Here is a 21,980-nt window from a genome sequence, read left to right on the forward strand (position 1 = left end):
ACTTCGCCCGCTCCGCCGCCACCACAGTGAAGGGTGGAATCACGGCGAGGAGTCCCGCCCTCTCGGTGGAGATGGTGCGGTACCCCCGTATGACCCGCAAGGCCAGCCACCGCCGCACTCTTTCCAAGAGCTTGCGGCTGGGCGTGCCGGCCTCGAGCGAGCGGTGCCATACGGGGGCCCCATACAGGGCTATAGACCGCACCACCTCCATATAGAGGCGGCGTACTTTCAAATCCGGCCCCCCGACATTCGGCAGCAGCCGCGCCAATGCGGCTGGCGTCCTCTCTAGTCGGGGGGCGAGGAGCTCGAAGTGTCCATCGAATTGCCAGCGGCCGTCTATGACCAGGCCCAGGTACCTCATCCTGGGCCCGATCGCGACGGAGGTCTCAGCGACACGAATCCGGAGGTCCTGACCTCGGGGTAGCCGCCACAGCCGAGGCGATCCATACAGCCAGATCGCCTCGGTCTTTGCGGCGGCCACGGTTGGCCCCATCCTCCGGATTCGCCCGACAACGCCGTCCAGGGCGGCCTCGCCCAGGTGCCTGGTTCTCCTCCAGTCCTCCCCCTCGGCGTAAACCAGGGTGTCATCTGCATACGAGATGACACCCGTATCCGGGGGGAGGACAACCCGCAGCACCGCGTCATATGCCAAGTTCCACAGGAGCGGCCCGAGGACGGACCCCTGTGGAACACCGCGGTGCGTCTCCCTCGCGTAAACGGTGTTATACCGGCCGGTGTAAACCACCTCTCTGCCGCGGAGGTAATCGCCGACCACCTCCCGGAGATAAGAGGGCACTTGGAAATGGTCCAGCGCCCCCATTATCTCCGACCAGGGCAGGGTGTTGAATGCATTGGAAATATCCAATGACACAGCTATCAACACCCTGCCCCGAGCGACAGCCTGCTCCCGGAGGAGGCGCAGGCGCTCCAATTCGTCTACAGTGGAGCGCCCCCTCCGGACCCTTTTTTTTTTTTTTTATCGTGAGGAAATGTTTTATACATACCCCGACTCCCTGGGGGAAGCCGGGGTTATGTGGGATTCTCACCGGAGGACGAACCCCCGGGGACTACCCACTAAAACCTCACGCCCACCTAAGCTACACGGGAGGTGCCTGGATCACGCGAGTACTCAACAGGACACCTCCCAGCTATCATCATGTCCCGGGGGAGGGGTTAACCTCCCCCACTGCCTACGCTATAAGATCCCGGGCGGAGGGACCCGCCCGGTGTCCCCATCCCTGGAGCATTCGGATTGGGCTTCCCGAGCCCCAGCTCGGTCCACCCACAGCTCCCGGACTCTTCGTGCCCCGCTCGGAGCCGGTATCCCGAAGGAACCAGCCCCGGCCGAGGCAAGAAGACGCCGCCACCGGGAGGAAGGGCCGTCGGAGGCGCGATCCGGCACGCCCCGACCCTTCCTTTCCCCAAACCCCCCACGGATCCCCCTCCCCAATCGGGGAGGGACGGACCGACACCCCCCTACACCGGGAAAATAACCCGGGGGTGTCGGCCAATCACGGGGGGAGCTATGCTCCCCCCGGGGGCCCGGGTCAGCTCACACCCCGGGCCCCCAAGTTCACCGCCCCCAGTTGTGGGGGCATAACAGGGCGCGGGGAAACTCCCCGCGCCAGCCCCACTCCGCTCCCCACAACCGGGGGCACACGTTGGCGCGGGGGAGACCCCCGCGCCCTCCCAGCCGTCGCCACCCCCCTCCTGGGGGCCACACGTCGGCGCGGGGGTCGTCCCCGCGCCCACACCCTCCTCGCGGAGCCCGGGTCCCGTTCCCGGGCCTGCTCGGCGGCCTCCTTCTGGGTCATTACAACCTCACAGAAGGAGGCCACCGCTCTCCACGACCCCTCGCTGTCGACCATGTGGTCGACCACGGTCGGCAGCGAGAGGTCCCACCCGCCCACTGCGTCTCTAAGGACACGGCGCGGCTCGGCCCAGGCCGGGCACTCCTCTAAGGTGTGCCGCGCCGTGTCCACATCCTCGTCGCAGTGGTGGCACTGCGTGGTCGGCTCCCGCCCCATCCTATGCAGGTACTCTCCGAAACAACCGTGACCGGAGAGCACCTGCGTGAGGCGGAAGGTCAGCCTTCCCCGCCTCCCGCACCATATAAAAAATATGGGCAGGAGGGCCTGGACAATCGGACGTGCGGAGGGTGCCACGAGCACCCTCCACTCCGCAAATACGTCCGCCCGGGCCTGGCGTTTCTGAGCCTCGAGCTCCTCCTCCTCCTCGCTCGTGAGTTCCACCCCCGGCGGGCGGCGAAACGAGCGGGCGATATGGTATAGTTTCGCCCGCTCCGCCGCCACCAAATGGAATGGTGGAACCACGGCGAGGAGACCCGCCACCTCCCCAGAGATGGTGCGGTACCCCCGTATGGCCCGCAGGGACAGCCGTCGCCGCACTCTTTCTAAGAGGTCTTGGCTTTTCTGGCTGGCCCCGAGCGAGCGGTGCCACACGGGGGCCCCATATAGGGCAATGGACCGCACCACCTCCATATAGAGGCGGCGGACATTCAGCTCCGGCCCCCGATATTAGGCAGCAGCCGCGCAAGGGCGGATGCCGTCCTCTCTAATCGGGGGGTGAGGAGCTCGAAGTGCTCCACGAAACGCCAGCGGCCGTCGATGACCAGGCCCAGGTATCTCATACTGGGCCCGATCTCGACGGAGGTCTCGGCGACACGAATCCGGAGGTCTTGACCTCGGGGCAGCCGCCACGGCCGAGGCGATCCATACAGCCAGATCGCCTCGGTCTTTGCGGCGGCCACGGTTAGCCCCATCCTCCGGATTCGCCCGACAACGCTGTCCAGGGCAGCCTCTGCCAGGTGCCTGGTTCTCCTCCAATCCTCCCCCTCGGCGTATACCAGGGTGTCATCTGCATAACAGATGACACCCGTATCCGGGGGGAGGACAACCCGCAGCACCGCGTCGAATGCCAGGTTCCACAGGAGCGGCCCGAGGACCGACCCCTGCGGAACCCCGCGGTGCATCTCCCTCATATGCACGGTCTTGTACCGGCCGGTAAACACCACCTCTCTGCCGCGGAGGTAGTCGCCGACCACCTCCCGGAGATAGGGGGGCACCTGGAAATATTCCATCGCCCCCGCTATCTCCTTCCAGGGGCCCCCTCCGGACCCTAACCCTAACCCTAACCCTAACCCTAACCCTAACCACAAAAATAAAAATTCAGATCCAAATTTAACAGGATTCCAAATCATATTTAACCATACATTTCACAATATAATATCACCATATGTAGATGTTTTGGATCTTCGTTGGGTTCCGTAACGTTGGAACCTTTAACTTACGATCGCGAAATGTTTGAGAAATAAAGTCGGAATTTGTGGGAGAGCTAATCGATTTATTCGTGTTATCACTGCGGTTCTCGGAAAAGAGAGCGAGGGCTCGACGGATTGCCGTGTATATTGACGGGGCTCTCTCCCCTCGCCGCGCACCCCGAACTACTCGGTCCGCCCGAAGTGTGCGGGGAGAGAGAGAGACGAACCGCGACGACGGCCGAGTCCTCAATACAAACAAAGTTCGGCAGTCGCTAATTTGCCGTGTGTGCGTGCGGACGCACAGCGGCACCGACCAGCTGATTGCTCGAACATACCGCCCGCCTCGTTGTCGGGTCGGCAACGAAATAGTACAATGGTTTTCGGATGTTATACAGAGAAGTGAACAGAGTGAACAGAGTGAACGAAGTGAGCTACAGATATTTACAATCATTTACAATATGTACAATGTGCGTCTAAACACCGCCCGCCGTGAAGGGAGTCACGTTTCCTCGCCGGTGGAATGCTCGGAGGAAATGAGCGGTACAAGGCGCTGGATGGCTCTGGTGGTAGTACGGGTAGCGGTCTTCACGACAGCCACACGCACTCGTCCGTCGGATCCCCGATGCACCTCGACGACTCGTCCGAGAGGCCATTTCGTAGGCGGCGCGAGATCGTCCTTCAGGAGCACGACCGCTCCGACGGCAAGATTCTCCCGTGCCCTTTGCCATTTCGGAAGAGTCTGCAGCTGGCTCAGGTATTCGGTACGCCACCGCTGCCAGAAACCTTCCAGAAGTCTGGATACAAGGTTCCATCTCCGTCGGCCTGCGTCGTACGTGATTTCGTCACCCGGTTCTGGAACTGCGCACAAAGAGCAAGCGTTAACCAGATGGTTTGGCGTGAGGAAGGGAGGATCATTTGGATCGTCGGACAAGGCGGAGAGGGGTCGAGAGTTCATACAAGCTTCCACTTGACACAGCAAGGTGGAAAGCTCCTCGAAGGTGAGCTGTTGTTCCCCTATTGTGCGTCGTAGATGCCTCTTCGCGGATTTCACGGCCGCTTCCCACAGACCGCCGAAATGAGGAGAATACGGCGGTATGAACCTCCATTCCGTTCCGTCGGCGGCCAGCAATTCCGCCGTTTCCTTGTAAAAGGTCGATGCAGCGTTGAACATGCGCTTCAGAAGCTGATCGGCACCTCTGAACGTCGTAGCGTTGTCACTCAGCATCTGGTGACATCTTCCGCGTCTAGCTACGAAGCGTTTGAAAGCTGCGATGAAGGAGGCAGAGGACAAATCGGACACGACATCTAAGTGGACCGCCTTCGTGCACAGGCACACGAAAACGACGACGTATCCCTTGGTGGTCCGCTGTCCCCTTGCTCTCGTCATGAGCATCGGAATCGGACCAGCATAATCGACTCCGCTGACCGAGAATGCCCTTGCTGGTTGCACTCGCTGGGCAGGCAGCATTCCCATTTGCTGGTTGCTGGTGCGCCCTTGGAGCCGAGTGCAGGTAACGCAGCCTTTTACGACCCGTTTCACCAGCGTCTTGTCTCGCGGAATCCAGTGGCGGAGCCTGAGCGTCGCCCGCGTCAAGTTCACTCCCCCATGGAGCGTCCGAAGGTGAGCTGACCGGATCAGCAATGGTGCCAACGGAGACTGTCGGTCGACTATCACAGGATGTCTCTGGTCGAATGAAACTGCTGCGTGGTCCAGTCGTCCTCCCACTCGTAAGACACCTTGACGATCTATAATCGGCCGAAGAGAAACAAGGGTCGAGGTCGATTTGATTATCTTACCCTTCTCCATTTTCGCGAGTTCGTCGCCAAAGTCGTCAGCTTGGCTCATTCGGTGGACGCTCACCCACGCCTCGTCGATCTCAGTGGCTGTCAGGAACCCGTGCTGCGGTGTACCGATGGATCGAGCGTTGTTTGCGAACCGTCGCATATACGCGGTCACTCGGACCAGCCTCAACGCTGACGAGAATCGGAGAGGGTCCCAGGGCGATTCGAAGACGGCTCGCAGACTGGGATGGTCGCCGGACTTCGTCTTCCTTGCCATCGTCGTCGTCACCGTCACTCTGCGCTCCGGAGCCTCGCTCTCGTCGACGTCACATGCGCCAGGCCAATCCTCCTGAGGCCCTGACAACCACGAGGGACCGCTCCACCAGAGGTCATCGTCGACCAGTACCTGCGCTGAAATCCCACGCGTGGCAAGGTCCGCAGGATTTTCGTCTGTCCTCGCGTGTCGCCACTCAACGTCCGGTAGCAGGCGCTGGATCTCGGCCACCCTATGCGCCACGAACGGTTTCCACCTGGAAGCATGAGACCTCACCCAGGCTAGGACGACCGATGCATCGGTCCACGCATGCATAGTCACGCTGTGAGGCCGCATCGAATCTCCTACTGCTCTCAGCAATCGGGCCAGCAGTAGAGCACCGCACAGCTCCAGCCTAGGAATGCTCTGTGGTTTGGTTGGAGCGACCTTGGTCTTCGCCATCAGTAAGTGCGTCTCGGCCCTTGCACCGGTAACTGGCACCCTTATGAAGACGGCTGCGGAGTATGCCCTTTCTGACGCGTCGCTGAATCCGTGCAGCTCTATATTGTCGCTGGTCGCCGCACGATAGCCAATCCATCTCGGAACTGTGATTCGATCGGTCCTCTCCATCTCGAATCGAATTTGCTACCATCGCTCGGAAAACAGCTCGGACAGCGGCTCGTCCCACAACAATCCGGACAACCAGAGGTCCTGCAGCAGGATCTTCGCAGCAATGCTGATCGGAGACAGCCACCCCAGTGGATCGAAAAGCCTGGCCGTCTCAGACAAAACCGATCGTTTGGTCCATGGTTGACCTGATGTGGCAGTCCTGAGCTTCGGAGCCGCAAGAGACAGAGTGTCGTTCACCGTGCTCCATTTGAGTCCCAGCGCTCCTGCCTCTTGGTGACCCTGCAACAATTGAATGAGACCGGAGCTCGACGACAAATAATTGGTCGCCCACTTATCCAGCGGGAATCCGCCCGCCGTCAGGATGTCCGTGAGTTGACGTCGAGCCTCCTCGGTGTCGTCGATGTCATCTCCTCCGGCCAGAATGTCATCGACATACGAATTCGCTCGGAGAATCGCTGCACCCCGCGGAAATCGAGCCTTCTCGTCGTCGGCAAGTTGATGCAGTACTCTCGAGGCGAGGTACGGAGCCGACGTCGTGCCGTAGGTCACCGTCGTCAAACGGAAGTCCCGTACTTCCTCGCTTGGATCGTTCCTCCAGACGATCCTCTGCCAGTCTCTGTCCTCTGGGTGCACCTTGATCTGGCGAAACATTTTTACAATGTCCGTCGAAAAGGCATGCCGATGGAATCGCCACCTCGTTATTACGGCCCAGAGGTCAGTTTGGAGCTTCGGTCCGGCGGCCAGGTAATCGTTAATGGCACTGCCTCTGCCTGAAACGTAGGAACCATTAAAAACTACTCTTATTTTGTTTCCGGAAGGTTTTTCCCGCCACACGGCGTGATGCGGAAGGTAATTCTCCCCCCCGCCAGTCGAGTGCCGCGAGACGAACTCCATGTGCCCGAGCCGTTCGTACTCCTCCAGAAATTCGGAGTATTTCTGTCGGAGTGTCTCGTCCCTTTCTCGTCTCCTTTCGGACGATAAGAGCAAGCGCACTGCAGCCGATCGCGGAACTCCGACATCGGTGCCTGGGGTGGCAACGAACGGTAAGCGCACAACGTAGCGTCCATCCTGATCTCTGCGGTGCGTATCCTTGAAGTACTTTTCGCATGCTTCGTCCTGAGGCGTGCTTATTGCACTAGTTGGTACTTCTTCCAGCTCCCAGAACCTCTGCCAATCGTCTCGGAGGTCTCGTGCAGGCTGAACCAGCAAGGATCGCACCCGAGGTCCAGCGCTGTGGTCCGTTGTGGATGAGGTTGTGCCCATCGGCGCCCAGCCGAAGGGCGTTCGAACAATTGGAGGAGTGCCCATTGGTCCGATTCGATTCTCGAGGAGGAGGTGACCACACGCATCTGCCCCGAGAAGTAATTCCACCCTGTTCGGAGAGCGGAAGTCCTCGTCGGCTAACGGAAGTCCGTGGAGGTGAGTCCACTTCTCGTCGTTAATTTCTACCGCTGGAGTCGGAGCGGTAATTTTTCGCGTCACCAGCGCGTTTAACGCGAGTCGGAACTTGGAGTCGCGACTAGACGCGAGTAACACGGACACTTCGTGACGTACCGTGCCCACGTTTATCTCCTGGTATCCGGTCAAATGAACCTCCACGTTCCGGCGCGGAAGACGTAACGCTTGCACGACATCGTCCGTCACGAATGACATTTCGGACCCGGGGTCGAGTAACGCGCGAGCGGAGACACTGCGACCGTTCGGGGACTTCAACTGGACGCGCGCGGTGGCCAGTAAAACAACGCGATTCGACCTGAACGTGTTCACCGAACTTGTGCTTGGCTGCGCGGGAGCTTCGCTCTTCCGGAACGCCTCGTGAAGCGAGGTGTGGTGATGACCGCCGCACACCATACACCGGTAGGAAGACGTGCACGCCGCGAGCAAGTGGGTTCCCGAGAAACACGAAACGCACAGTTTATTTCGGTACACAAATTCCTTGCGTTCCGACGCGCTAAAGGTTTTGAACTGACCGCAGTGCCCTAGCTGGTGATTGTCCGAACACAGCGGGCACTTCCGAACGTTGCTGGCCTTCGCGGATGGCCCTTTGGTCATTTGCACGGTCATGGCCGTCCTTTGCTCGGGTTTTCGCGTCTCCTCTCGCTTGGTCGGTGTTGACGAACACATCGGCTCTTGGGTCGAGGCCAAGGCATGGATGCGTGATTCGAGGAAATCTCGAATCTCCACGAAGGACGGCATGATCGTCGGGTCCGGGAACATCTTCTCCCAGTCCAGGCGCGTCGTCGAGTCCAGCTTCCTGACGAGGAGTGTCACGAACCAGTCGTCCCATGTGTCGACTGGTTTTTTAAGCGCGGCCAGAGCATCTCGAGCTTGGCAGAACTCGTCGAGGACTCTGGTCAATTCCTCCGTCGAAGCTCGTTTCACTGCCGGGCAGTCCAAAAGTCTTCCGAGGTGAGCGGTGGTCAGAACACGGATGCCTCCATAACGACGTTCGAGTGCCGCCCACGCCGTCGAATAGTTCGCATCCGTCAGGGATGTACGCGCGATAACCTTCGCAGCCGCACCGGTGAGGCTCGCCTTCAAATATTGTAGGCGTTGGACGTCCTGCAATCGTTTCGAATTGTGGATCGTAGCGCGAAACGAATCGCGAAACTCCTCCCACCGTAGGAGATCGCCCGAAAATTTCTCGATGGTCAGAGTCGGCAATCTGGGTCCGGCGTTGCACTCGTGAGACTCGGCTTCAGCCGGAATTGCTGAGGCGACGGGCTTCAGATTTTCTAGCCTCTCCACCAATTCAGAGGAGTTCTGGATGTAGGCTTCCTCGACTTCGTCGTATAGGCCTCTCTTCCTGTAGTTACTGGCGGCGTAATCTGGCATCGGTCTCATAGCGTTATGATTTGCGGTGAAGTTGCGCCAGTAACTCTCCAGCAACTCGATTCTTTTCTGCAATACGACCGCGGAGAGTTTCGCTGCCCCCAATTTGTCGGTATTGATGATGCAGTTCTTGATGCGGCCAGCGATCTCCTCCTGAGCGACCACTGCATCGCTGAACGTTTGCGGCATTGTTTCGGCAGTTAAAATTCAAAACGAAACGTGAAAACAAACTGATCGAGACGCGAAAGACAAAGGACTTTACGCGTATCGCGGTAAACACCTTGCCTCGGTCGGTTCGAGAGCGGTTGGTGTCCCGGTGGAAGGTCACGGAATTTTCGAATCCGTAACGGTTCGCCACGCGGTCTAAGTACCGTTTTTCGAGAACGGTCTCACGAATTCTGTTCGAAGAATTCACTTGCTCCTTTCCTTTCAGGTGCTTCCTGATTGTCTGCGACGGAGCCTCGGAAGATGCTCGATGCACTCGCGGATCACTCGAGGAGACAACGGAAGCGCACAACAGAACTCGCGGTGATGCACAGAATTCTTCGTAATTCTGCGGTGGATCGAGTGGAATAGAGAAATCGGCACACTCTATTCCCGGGTTTCGGCACCAAATGTTTTGGATCTTCGTTGGGTTCCGTAACGTTGGAACCTTTAACTTACGATCGCGAAATGTTTGAGAAATAAAGTCGGAATTTGTGGGAGAGCTAATCGATTTATTCGTGTTATCACTGCGGTTCTCGGAAAAGAGAGCGAGGGCTCGACGGATTGCCGTGTATATTGACGGGGCTCTCTCCCCTCGCCGCGCACCCCGAACTACTCGGTCCGCCCGAAGTGTGCGGGGAGAGAGAGAGACGAACCGCGACGACGGCCGAGTCCTCAATACAAACAAAGTTCGGCAGTCGCTAATTTGCCGTGTGTGCGTGCGGACGCACAGCGGCACCGACCAGCTGATTGCTCGAACAGTAGACTTCGAAAAGCAATGATTATAAAATTTACGGCGTCCAAACGCCATGAATCCAACCGCTACGGCGACCAAACGGCACGAGTCGAATCGGCACGGCGTCCAAAAGGAACGCGTCCAATCGGGACGTGTCCAATCGGTCGGAGTCCATGTGGGACACCCCCATTTGAAAGTACGCCGCCTCTATATGGAGGCGGTGCGGTCTCTTGCCCTATATGGGGCCCCCGTATGGCACCGCTCGCTCGGGGCTTGCACGCCCAGCCGCAAACTCCTCGAAAGAGTGCGGCAGCGCCTGGCCCTGCCGGTCATACGGGGGTACCGCACCATCTCCACCGAGGCGGCGGGACTCCTCGCCGTGATTCCACCCTTCACTGTAGTGGCGGCGGAGCGGGCGAAGTTATACCAGATCGCCCGCTCCTTCCGCCGCCCGCCGGGGGTGGAACTCACGCGCGAGGAGGAGTTGGAGCTCGAGGGCCAGAATCGCCAGGCCGGACGGAAGCTTTTTCGGAGTGGAGGGCGCTATTGGCGCCCTCCACACGTCCGATTGTCCGGGCCCTCCTGCCCATATTTTATATATGGTGCAGGAGGCGGAGAAGGTTGTAACCGTACAGGTTACATATCGATACACCCCATATATCGAACGTCGATGTCAACCCCACCGTAACACTCGGTGACGTAACCCGCGAGTCCTGACGGAGAAAAGGACCGCAAGATATCGCGACACTTGTCGCAATGCGCACGCATCGATCCCCACTCGATACCGATCGAAGGAGGTCGATGCGTGCCGCAGATAGATCACTCTACATCTGGAAGCGGTTCTAGCCGCACTCGTTTGCGAAGTGTCCCGTCGGCGAAACACGGTACGCGATCGAGGGGTCAAACCGACCCGATAGAACAGATAAACCGATTGTTCTATCCTCGACACGTAAGCGCCTCAAACGACGATTAAGACGCAGTTTGTGTTCTGTGGCCGCGATCGCGGAGTTGTCATAGATTATTTAGAATAGGTAAATCGTTCGTCGTAATCGTGGTGCCGAGTGGACACTTCGTCATCGTAAATTTCGTGATTCTCGTTCGAAATGCCCATAACTGCTCCTGTAGGATTCGCACGGTCGTGATCATTCTGCCGCTATCAACAAGGAATACGTTCGGAAGCCACGTATCGTGCTGAAGAGCATAGTCCTTGGTAGCGTGGCGTGACCGACGGCTTGGTGTGCGTCTCTATCCATACCACTCATACGAGTATTCGGACGAGTGCATGGATGGTCTGACAAGTCCACAATCGTGCAGTGCGTAGTACGCATACGGATTGTTCGAACGAACTCACAATTTCCCTTCGGGTCGAATCGATACGACCGAACCCTGCACAATCCTTGTCATTCTGCCGCTACTTACACGGAGATTGCTCGGAGGCCACGTATCGTGCGGAAGAGTAAACTTCTTGGTTGCGTGGAGTGCCAGGGATTTTTAGTGTGTGTCTCCAACCGGACTACTCGTACGTATTTGCGGCCGGGTGCACGGTTGGTTAGACAGGTCACGAATTCGCATATCGCGAGGCGCGATCCACATTCAAATCGTTAAAATCGTTCATTGAAAAACCAGGTGTAGAGACAAAGCGAGCGAACTGCGAGCGTCGTAACACGGTATACACTGCGTGTTTACGTGTTACGAGAATTCGGTGCGGATTATCGATACGCGGTATTCAGCGCGTCATCATAAAGGAATTTATTGCCCTGTACGTCGGGAAAGATCGCGGGCCATCCTGTAAACAAATAGCTCATTTCCGAGCATATCGGAGAACTCGCTCTTCGAAAAGTATATATAGTTCTTCCAAGAATATACTGCCCTTTTACCAGAAATTTGTCTAAAAGGTTTATTTGTCTCGTCCAAACCTCGCCGCTTTCCAGTGCCTGGAGGCACGAATCCATCTCCTTCGCGAATTGACACGCGTAGGGAATTGGGGATAGTAACCGACCCACGTGTCATAGTATAAATAACCCTTGAGTCGTCGAGACAGGGATAAAATCGAATTAACGCAGTCGAGTAAGGAATGTACGGTTAAAAGGTGGACCTTCTGCTTCACGCAGGTGCTCTCCGGCCATGGTTGCTTCGGAGAGTACCTGCACAGAATGGGGCGGGGGCCGACTGCGCAGTTCCACCACTGCGGCGAAGATGTAGACACGGCGCGGCATACCCTGGAGGAGTGCCCTGCTTGGGCCGGGCCGCGCCGTGTCCTGAGAGCCGCAGTGGGCGGGTGGGACCTCGCGCTGTCGACCGTGGTCGACCACATGGTCGGCAGCGTGGGGTCGTGGAAGGCGGTGGCCTCCTTCTGTGAGGACGTGATGTCCCGGAAGGAGGCCGCCGAGTGGGCCCGGGAACGTGACCCGGGCTCGGCCAGGAGGGTGTGGGCGCGGGGACGTCCCCCGCGCCGACGTGTGCCCCCAGTGGTGGGGGGCAGAGTGGGGTTGGCGCGGGGTGTTTCCCCGCGCCTTGTTATGCCCCCACCATTGGGGGCTGCGAACTTGGGGGCCCGGGGCGTGAGCTGACCCGGGCCCCCGGGGGGAGCATAGCTCCCCCCGTGATAGGCCGACACCCCCCGGGTTAGTTTCCCGGTGTGGGGGGGGGGGGTGTCGGTCCGTCCCTCCCCGATTGGGGAGGGGGATCCATGGGGGGTTTGGGGAAAGGAAGGGTCGGGGCGTGCCGGATCGCGCCTCCAACGGCCCTTCCTTCCGGTAGCGGCGTCTTCTTGCTTCGGCCGGGGCTGGTTCCCTCGGGACACCGGCCCCGAGCGGGGCACGAAGACTCCGGGAGCTGTGGGTGGACCGAGCTGGGGCTCGGGAAACCCAATCCGAAGGCTCCAGGGATTGGGACACCGGGCGGGTCCCTCCGCCCGGGGTCTTTTAGCGTAGGCAGTGGGGGAGGTTAATCCCTCCCCCGGGGTATGATGATAGCTGGGAGGTGTCCTGTTGAGTACTCGCGTGATTCAGGCACCTCCCGTGTAGCTTAGGTGGGCGTGAGGTTTTAGTGGGTAGTCTCCGGGGGCTCCGCCCTCCGGGGAGAGTCCCACATAACCCCGGCTTCCCCCAGGGAGTCGGGGTATGTATAAAGCATTTTCCCACGAAAAAAAGGGTCAGGGTTAGGGTTAGGGTTAGGGTTCACAAAGACGTCCGCCTGGCCTTCGGCCAGGGAGCGCGAGGCAGATGAGGGGGCGGCTTGGATCCGGGGCACGTTGCAGATGATCTGTGACGTGGCGATGCCCCGGGTCCGAGCTCAGCCCCCGAGAAAGTCAGTTTACTGGTGGTCGGGGGAGCTGGCCGAGCTCCGCAGTTCGGCCGGCCGAGCCCGCCGCCAGTATGCCCGCGCCCGTCGCCGCCATTTTCTGGGCGGCGACGCGGAGCCGAGGGTCGCCGAGCTATACAGGGAGTACAGATCGGCGGCCGTGGCCCTCAAGCGTGCAATTGCCGCTGCTAAGGCCAAGGCCTGGGATGAGCTCCTGCTCACCCTCCGTGACGATCCGTGGGGACGCCCGTATAAGGCGGTGCTTGGGAAGCTCCGCCCCTGGGCGTCCCCGGTCACGGAGCGGCTAGACCCGGAACTTCTGGGGCGCGTAGTGGATACCCTCTTCCCCCTGAGTGAGGGGGGGAGGGAACGCGCCCCGGGTCCGGCCATTCAATGGTCGGACGAATTCCGGGTCACCGAGTGGGAGCTGTACCAGGCCGTCCGGGAGCTCCGGGCCAGGGGCAAGAAGGCTCCTGGCCCCGATGGGGTTCCCGGTGGTATAATGGCCTTAGCTATGGAGGTCCTCGCCCCGGCGTTCAGGAGCGTCATGGACGCGAGCCTGCGCCGGGGAGTCTTCCCCACTGTGTGGAAAGAAGCGTGCCTGGTTCTCCTCCAAAAGGAGGGGAAACCCGCAGAGTCTCCCTCTGCCTACCGGCCGGTGTGTCTGCTCGACGAGGCGGGCAAGTTGTTCGAAAGAATTATTGCTGCCCGCCTCGTTGAGCATCTGTCGCGGGGTGGTCCCGACCTGAGCGACAGCCAGTTTGGGTTCCGGAGGGGGCGCTCCACTGTAGACGCATTGGAGCGCCTGCGCCTCCTCCGGGAGCAGGCTGTCGCTCGGGGCAGGGTGTTGATAGCAGTGTCATTGGACATTTCCAATGCGTTCAACACCCTGCCCTGGTCGGAGATAATGGGGGCGCTGGACCATTTCCAGGTGCCCCCTTATCTCCGGGAGGTGGTCGGCGATTACCTCCGCGACAGAGAGGTGGTTTACACCGGCCGGTATAACACCGTTTACAAGAGGGAGACGCACCGCGGCGTTCCACAGGGGTCGGTCCTCGGACCGCTCCTGTGGAACTTGGCGTACGACGCGGTGCTGCGGGTTGTCCTCCCCCCGGATACGGGTGTCATCTGCTATGCAGATGACACCCTGGTTTATGCCGTGGGGGAGGACTGGAGGAGAACCAGGCACCTGGGTGAGGCTGCCCTGGACTGCGTGGTCGGGCGAATCCGGAGAATGGGGTTGACCGTGGCCGCCACAAAAACCGAGGCGATTTGGATGTATTCGCCTCGGGTGTGGCGGCTACCCCGCGGTCAGGATCTCCGGATTCGCGTCGCTGAAACCTCCGTCGCGATCGGGCCCAGGATGAGGTACCTGGGCCTGATCATAGACGGCCGCTGGCGATTTGATGGACACTTCGAGCTCCTCGCCCCCCGACTAGAGAGGACGGCAGCCGCATTGGCGCGGCTGCTGCCGAATGTCGGGGGGCCGGATTTGAAAGTACGCCGCCTCTATGTGGAGGTGGTGCGGTCTATAGCCCTGTATGGGGCCCCCGTATGGCACCGCTCGCTCGAGGCCAGCACGCCTAGCCGCAAGCTCTTTGAAAGAGTGCGGCGGCGGCTGGCCTTGCGGGTCATACGGGGGTACCGCACCATCTCCACCGAGGCGGCGGGACTCCTCGCCGTGATTCCACCCTTCACTGTGGTGGCGGCGGAGCGGGCGAAGCTATACCACATCGCCCGCTCCTTCCGCCGCCCGCCGGGGGTGCAACTCACGCGCGAGGAGGAGGAGGAGCTCGAGGGCCAGAATCGCCAGGCCCGGACGGAAAGTTTATCGGAGTGGAGGGCGCTGCTAACGCCCTCCACACGTCCGATTGTCCGGGCCCTCCTGCCCATATTTTATATATGGTGCGGGAGGCGGGGAAGGTTGACCTTCCGCCTCACGCAGGTGCTCTCCGGCCACGGCTGTTTTGGAGAGTACCTGCACAGAATGGGGCGGGAGCCGACGGCGCAGTGCCACCACTGCGGCGAAGATGTCGACACGGCGCGGCACACTCTGGAGGAGTGCCCTGCTTGGGCCGGGCCGCGCCGTGTCCTGCGAGCCGCAGTGGGCGGGTGGGACCTCGCGCTGTCGACCGTGGTCGACCACATGGTCGACAGCGTGGGGTCGTGGAATGCGGTGGCCTCCTTCTGTGAGGACGTGATGTCCCGGAAGGAGGCCGCCGAGCGGGCCCGGGAGCGGGACCCGGGCTCCGCGAGGAGGGTGTGGGCGCGGGGACGACCCCCGCGCCGACGTGTGCCCCCCAGGAGGGGGGCGGAGAGGGTTGGGAGGGCGCGGGGGTCTCCCCCGCGTCAACGTGTGCCCCCGGTGGTAGGGGGGGGAGTGGGGTTGGCGCGGGGAGTTTCCCCGCGCCCTGTTACGCCCCCACAACTGGGGGCGGTGTACTTGGGGGCCCGGGGTGTGAGCTGACCCGGGCCCCCGGGGGGGAGCATAGCTCCCCCCGTGATAGACCGACACCCCCGGGTTATTTTCCCGATGTAGGGGGGTGTCGGTCCGTCCCTCCCCGATTGGGGAGGGGGAAACGTGGGGGGTTTGGGGAAAGGAAGGGTCGGGGTGTGCCGGATCACGCCTCCGACGGCCCTTCCTTCCGGTGGCGGCGTCTTGTTGCCTCGGCCGGGGCTGGTCCCTTCGGGATACCGGCCCCGAAGACTCCGGGAGCTGTGGGTGGACCGAGCTGGGGCTCGGGAAGCCCAATCCGAAGGCTCCAGGGATGGGGACACCGGGCGGGTCCCTCCGCCCGGGGTCTTATAGCGTAGGCAGTGGGGGAGGCTAACCCCCTCCCCCGGGGTATGATGATAGCTGGGGGGTGTCCTGTTGAGTACTCGCGTGATCCAGGCACCTCCCGTGTAGCTTAGGTGGGCGTGAGGTTTTAGTGGGTAGTCTCCGGGGGCTCCGCCCCCCGGAGAGAATCCCACATAACCCCGGCTTCCCCCAGGGAGTCGGGGTATGTATAAAACATTTCCTCACGATAAAAAAAAAAAAAAAGGGTTCACAAAGACGTGGAAAGCGATAGCGAGCAGTTCGATTTTGTTCGAGATTCGAACGGTAACAAATTGGTCTAATTTCTGTTTGAAACCAATCTATAAATAGCCCTTTATTGTTCTTGTCTCGTACATGTTGTCTTCGTCGATGCGATCGCTTCTGTTTCGTCCTTCCTTTTTGTCGCTTCTGCTCCGTCCTTCGTTCGTCTCTCTCCTGTTGTTTCCCAAAAATTCAAACTACCCGTTTCTTCATGATCCACCGATCGCTCCGACGGAGACAACGATTTCTCGTATGTTCATTCTACCGTACGCTCTCAGCGGACTCGCGTATATTCCCGATTCTCGTTCTTTCACGAACCTACGAACGTCCGCTTTCTTCTCGCTTAGCGATCAAAGTTAATATAATTTATACTCTGTATTCTGGCAATAAACCTTCTTTCATCCTCGTCGCGAATCGTATCGTCTCGCGTGCAAGATTTCCGCTCTTCCGCGGTCAAGATTCTCCGACGCGCCGCGTGCAAGATATCCGTTTTCGTCGTTGTCCTCCGTGTTAGTCCGAGCGTCAATGTACCGAGAGTTGTGTCGTTTAATAAATTATCGTTAATCCAGCGCATCTCTTGTCTCTTGCGAAGTCCGTTCGTTTCCTCCGGAACTTCCTCCTTCTTTCCGGTGCTCTCATTCCGCGTCCACCGCTGGACGGTCCCGGCACTCGGCAAATCGCCGAACAGATTTCAAAAGTCTAAATAGTTAATAGATTAGGAATCGGAGTGTAGGGAAAGTAAATTCAGAACAGAAAAGAATAGAATAGTTACATTTCAATACAGTTTATTTCAATTAAATTCAATACAATAGTACAATTTCAATATTCAATAGCAGTAAATAATTCTATAAATAGCTTACAATTGTGGTTTCATTTCTACTTGATTCTCATTCACTTAAATAATTAATCGGTTAGAATCCGGGTGAACAATAGAGTGCATCGGTGAAAAAAAAAGTGCTAGTGCAGAGGCGAGAAAGACTGGGGAAAGGATTAAGAGAGGAAGCGGCTATGCCTCTTAAAGGCTAGTCACAAGTTCAAGGAAAACCGCCAAACAAGGAGTTGGTTGGATTTGGAAAAGGAAAAAAGGAAGAAAAAGGAAAAGAAAGGAAAGGAAGCACGAGAAGCGACAAAGACACGGTACGATTTGGTTATTTTATAGTAATATAAAATTAAATTTAAATCGAAAGAGCAGGTTACCCGTCACCGTTTCTCTTTGCCCTTGCTTAAAATTGGAAGGATTATTTCGTATAGACATTTAGAGTCGATTTTAATAATTTAAAAAGTTAAATGAAATTTTAAATGTAGATACAAAATATTAAAATCAAGAGGGCTAACACGGTAGATTCCTGCACTCTATACTAGAAGATAGAGTAGTACAGGAATCGAGGACCTCCGGTCACCAAGGTAACCCCAGTAAAAGGAATTAATTAATTTAATTTAATTGATAAATAAATAAATAAATAAATAAGTAGTATATAGTGAGATTACCTCTGCACATGCACTTTGTTCACGGTGACGGTTTTACAAATACAAATACAAATAAATAAATAAAAGAAAAGAATAGAGTCTTAGCTTAGTTTAGTTTAATTTAGTTAGTTTAGTCTTAGTTATTTCGTGTTTATATTATTCGATAATAGAGTCTCAGGAATACCCATATTGTTCGAGCAATCAGCTGTTCGGTGCCGCTGTGCGACCGCACGCATACACGGCAAATTAGCGACTGCCGAACTTTGTTTGTATCGAGGACTCGGCCGTCGTCGCGGTTCGTCTCTCTCTCTCCCCGCACACTTCGGGCCGACCGAGTAGTTCGGGGTGCGCGGCGAGGGGAGAGAGCCCCGTCAATATACACGGCAATCCGTCGAGCCCTCGCTCTCTTTTCCGAGAATCGCAGTGACGGTGACAAATAAATCAATTAGCTCTCCCACAAATTCCGACTTTATTTCTTGAACATTTCGCGATCGTAAGTTAAAGGTTCCAACGTTACGGAACCCAACGAAGATCCAAAACACATATACTCCGATCGAGGTGAAAATTGGTAGGGTTATATTTTAGAGGGTGGCGAGTGTACAGGGGCGGATTGGGATGAATTCTCCCCCCTAGAAAAATTTTTTCGAAATCCCCACTCCCTCCCGAGATATAAGAAATTTTTTATCACTTTTTAGGAATTTCGGAAAAGTGTTTAGAGGAAAGTCTGGTGCTCGGTAAGAGCTTTCCAACTAGCTGTCGCACGATACATTCGGATAACTTTGAGATTTGGCATCTAACGGGTGACTCATAAGTAACCCAGGGAAAAATTTTTTCTGAGTACGTTGGTGGGTTCAGTGGGGTAGTGTAAGAAGTTACTTGGTATTGGAGAACTGGGTTCTCCCAGGTAAAAAAATTTTCCCCTACCCCACCCCCCTTTCGAGATAGCGGCAGCCTCTACGCAAAGGAGTGGAGTCTCGTAAAAACTCAACAGGGACCGATTGCTGGGCAGCCCTAGGGCTATCCAGAGTCACCAAAAAAAAGGGCGGTTAGTAATACAAAAACCCCCACTTCCCTCTTGAGAGCACCCAAAAAAACTTAGAAATTTTTGCATTTTTAGCACTTAGATAATAGATAGGTTGGAAATACATTAGAAATTAAAGAATTTAGAAGATAGGATTAATTAGTTTACACAACAACAATAAGAAGTTAGTAGAAATAGAGATAAATCAAATAAAATTAGATGTAACATACTACTAGACTAAGGTGTATATATAAAAATTACAGTTAATTAACGTTAAAACTTATAAAATAGTGTACGCATAACTTTTAATAATAACAATAAGAGTAAATATTGGAGTAGAATAGAATAGAAAAGAAGTAAAATAATTCAGACCGCGGCCAGTGAAAATAGCTATACGCGCAGAACAAAGAGAACAAGGACGCGCGAACGGTAAACAGAGCCTGAGTGAGAGCGCGAGGGAGAGAGAGTGATATAGGTCACTCTGTCTCTCTGGAACACGGTCGAGGCACCGGGCCTATACAGGAGCGTAAATAAATAGTGGCCCGAATTAAAAATCAGATAAGAATACCAGCGAAAATTTAGGAGTAAGAGAAAGGGAGAGAGAGAGAGAAGTAGATAATAAGTAGGAGGAAAGAAATACACTAAATAAATAATTTGGTACTAAATATATAAGTTAAACTAATTATGAATAGAATCGATTAAGATGCGAAGATAGATGTAAGCGAAACGTCTTAGAATAAATTTAGATTAAGTAGGATAAATAGCGACTAATAAATTTAAGCATTGTATAGAGAAAGTTTAAAATATAGGAAATACGTTTACTAAATTTTTATTGGTCAATTCCCCAACCTTTAGAAATAAGAACGATATTTACCAATATACTAGAAGTTAAAAGAGAAAAGAGCAGGAAAGGGGAAAAAAGGAAAAGTAAAGGGGGAACCAAACAAAGGGGAAATTTATAATTAAAATTGTAACAAAAACAGGCCAACTAAAAGTAGGTAGAAAAGAAAGTAAGTGTGTCCACTATGGACAAATTCTATGCACCGGAACCCCCTAAGAAAGAAAAGGGGGGGGGGGGAGTGATAAAACGATAGAGAAAGGGGGTTTAGATAGAATAAAGCTCAATTTAGATGCAAATAGTGAAAATAACAAAAGAGTTAGAAATAGTGATGAGGAAAGTGATTTAGAATTTCTTAAAAGCAATTCAACGCCGAATTATCTTGCCAATAATAATAGCGGTAGTAACAACATTAAGAGGAAAAAATTACATAAAAAAATGAATATCGTATCCTCTATCCTATAATACACTCTATCCTATCCTATCCTCTGTCCTATCTTATCCTCTATCCTATCCTATCCTCTATCCTATCTTATCCTCTATCCTATCCTATCCTCAATCCTATCCTATCCTCTATCCTATCCTATCCCCTATCCTGTCCTTTCGTCTATCCGATAATATCCTCTATCCTGTCCTATGCCCTATCCTATCCTATCCTCAATCCTATCCAATCCTCAATCGTATCCTATCCTCTGTCCTATCCTATCCTCTATCCTATCCTATCCACTATCCTGTCCTATCCTCAATCCTATTCCATCCTCTATCCCATCCTATCCTCTATCCTATATTATCCCCTATCCTAATATATGCTCTATTCTATAGTATACTCTATCCTATCCTATCCTCTGTGCTATCCTATCCTCTACCCTATCCTATCTTCTATCCCATCCTATCCTCTATACTATCCTATTCTCTATCCTATCCTGTCCTCTATCTTATCCTATCCTCTATCGTATCCTCTATCCTATCCTATCCTCTATCCTATCCAATCCTCTATCCTATCCGATCCTGTGTCCTACCCTATCCTATTCTATCCTATCCTTTATCCTACCCTCTATAATATCGTATCCTCTATCTTATCCTATCCTCTATCCTATAATATCATCTATCCTTTCCTATTCTCTATCCTATCCTATCCTTTATCCTATCCTATCCTCTATCCTATCCTATCTCCTATCCTATCCTATCCTCTATCCTATCAAATCCCCTATCCTATCCTCTATCCTATCCTCAATTATATCCTTTCCTCTATCCAAACCTATTTTCTATCTTATCCTATCCTCTATCCTATCCTATCCTCTATCCTATCCTATCCACTATCCTTTCCTATCCTCTATCCTATCCTATCCTCTATCCTATCCTATCCTCAATCCTATCCTATTCCTCTATCGTAACCTATTCCTCTATCCTATCCTATCCTCTATCCTATCCTATCCTATCCTCTATCATATCCTATCCTCAATCCTATCCTATCCTCTATCCTATCCAATCCTCTATCCTATCTTCTATACTATACTATACTCTATCCTATCCTATCCTCTATCGGATCCTACCATATATCCGATCCTATTCACTATCCTATCCTATCCGCTATCCAATCCTATGCTCTATTCTATCCTATCCTCTATCCTATCCTATCCAATATCCCATCCTACCCTCTATCCTATCCTATCCTCCATCCTATCCTATCTGCTATCCAATCCTATGCTCTATCCTATTCTGTCCACTATCCTATCCTATCCTCTATCCTTTCCTATCCTCTATCCTATCCTACCATCTACCCTATACTATCCTCTATCGGATCCTACCATATATCCGATCCTATTCTCTATCCTATCCTATCCGCTATCCAATCCTATGCTGTATCCTATTCTATCCTCTATCCTATCCTATCCTCTATCCTATCCTATTCCTCTATCCTATCCTATCCTCTATCATATCCTATCCTCTATTATATCCTATCCTCTATCCTATCCTGTAATCTATTCTATCCTATCCTCTATCCTATACAATCCTCTATCGTATCCTAATATCTATCCGATCCAATCCTCTATCCTATCCTATCCTCAATCCTATCCCATCCTCTATCCTACCCTATACTGTATCTTATCCTATCCGCTACCCTATCCTATCCTCTATCCTATTCTATCCTCTATCCTGTAATATCCTCTATCCTACTCAATCCTCTATCCTATCATCTATCCTATAATATCGTCTATCCTATCCTCTATCCTATCAAATCCACTATCCTATCCTCAATCCTATCCTATCCTCTATCCTCTATCCTATCCTATCCTCTATCGTATGCTACCATCTATGCTATACTATCCTCTTTCCTATCCTATCCCCTATATTTTCCCATTCTCTATCGTATCGTATCCTCTATCCTATCCTATCCTCTATCCTATCCTATCCTATCCTCTATCCTATCCTATCCTCTATCCTATCCTATCCTCTATCGTATCCTACCATCTATCCTATGCTATCCTCTATTCTATCCAATCCTCTATCTAATCCTATCCTCTATCATATCCTATCCTCGATCCCATCCTATC

The 21,980-nt window shown here is 54.6% G+C and overlaps 1 protein-coding gene across 1 annotated transcript; it reads right to left on the minus strand.

The window, feature by feature from the left end:
- Nucleotides 1–5,960: 5,960 nt before the first annotated feature.
- LOC143363700 (uncharacterized) lies at nt 5,961–8,966 on the minus strand. The gene has a single exon (XM_076804247.1). The coding sequence runs from the start codon at nt 8,964–8,966 to the stop codon at nt 5,961–5,963; it is 3,006 nt and encodes a 1,001-aa protein (XP_076660362.1).
- Nucleotides 8,967–21,980: the final 13,014 nt, after the last annotated feature.

The sequence above is a fragment of the Halictus rubicundus genome, unplaced genomic scaffold (genome assembly GCF_050948215.1).
Source record: "Halictus rubicundus isolate RS-2024b unplaced genomic scaffold, iyHalRubi1_principal scaffold0099, whole genome shotgun sequence".
In the NCBI taxonomy this organism is placed as follows: domain Eukaryota; kingdom Metazoa; phylum Arthropoda; class Insecta; order Hymenoptera; family Halictidae; genus Halictus; species Halictus rubicundus.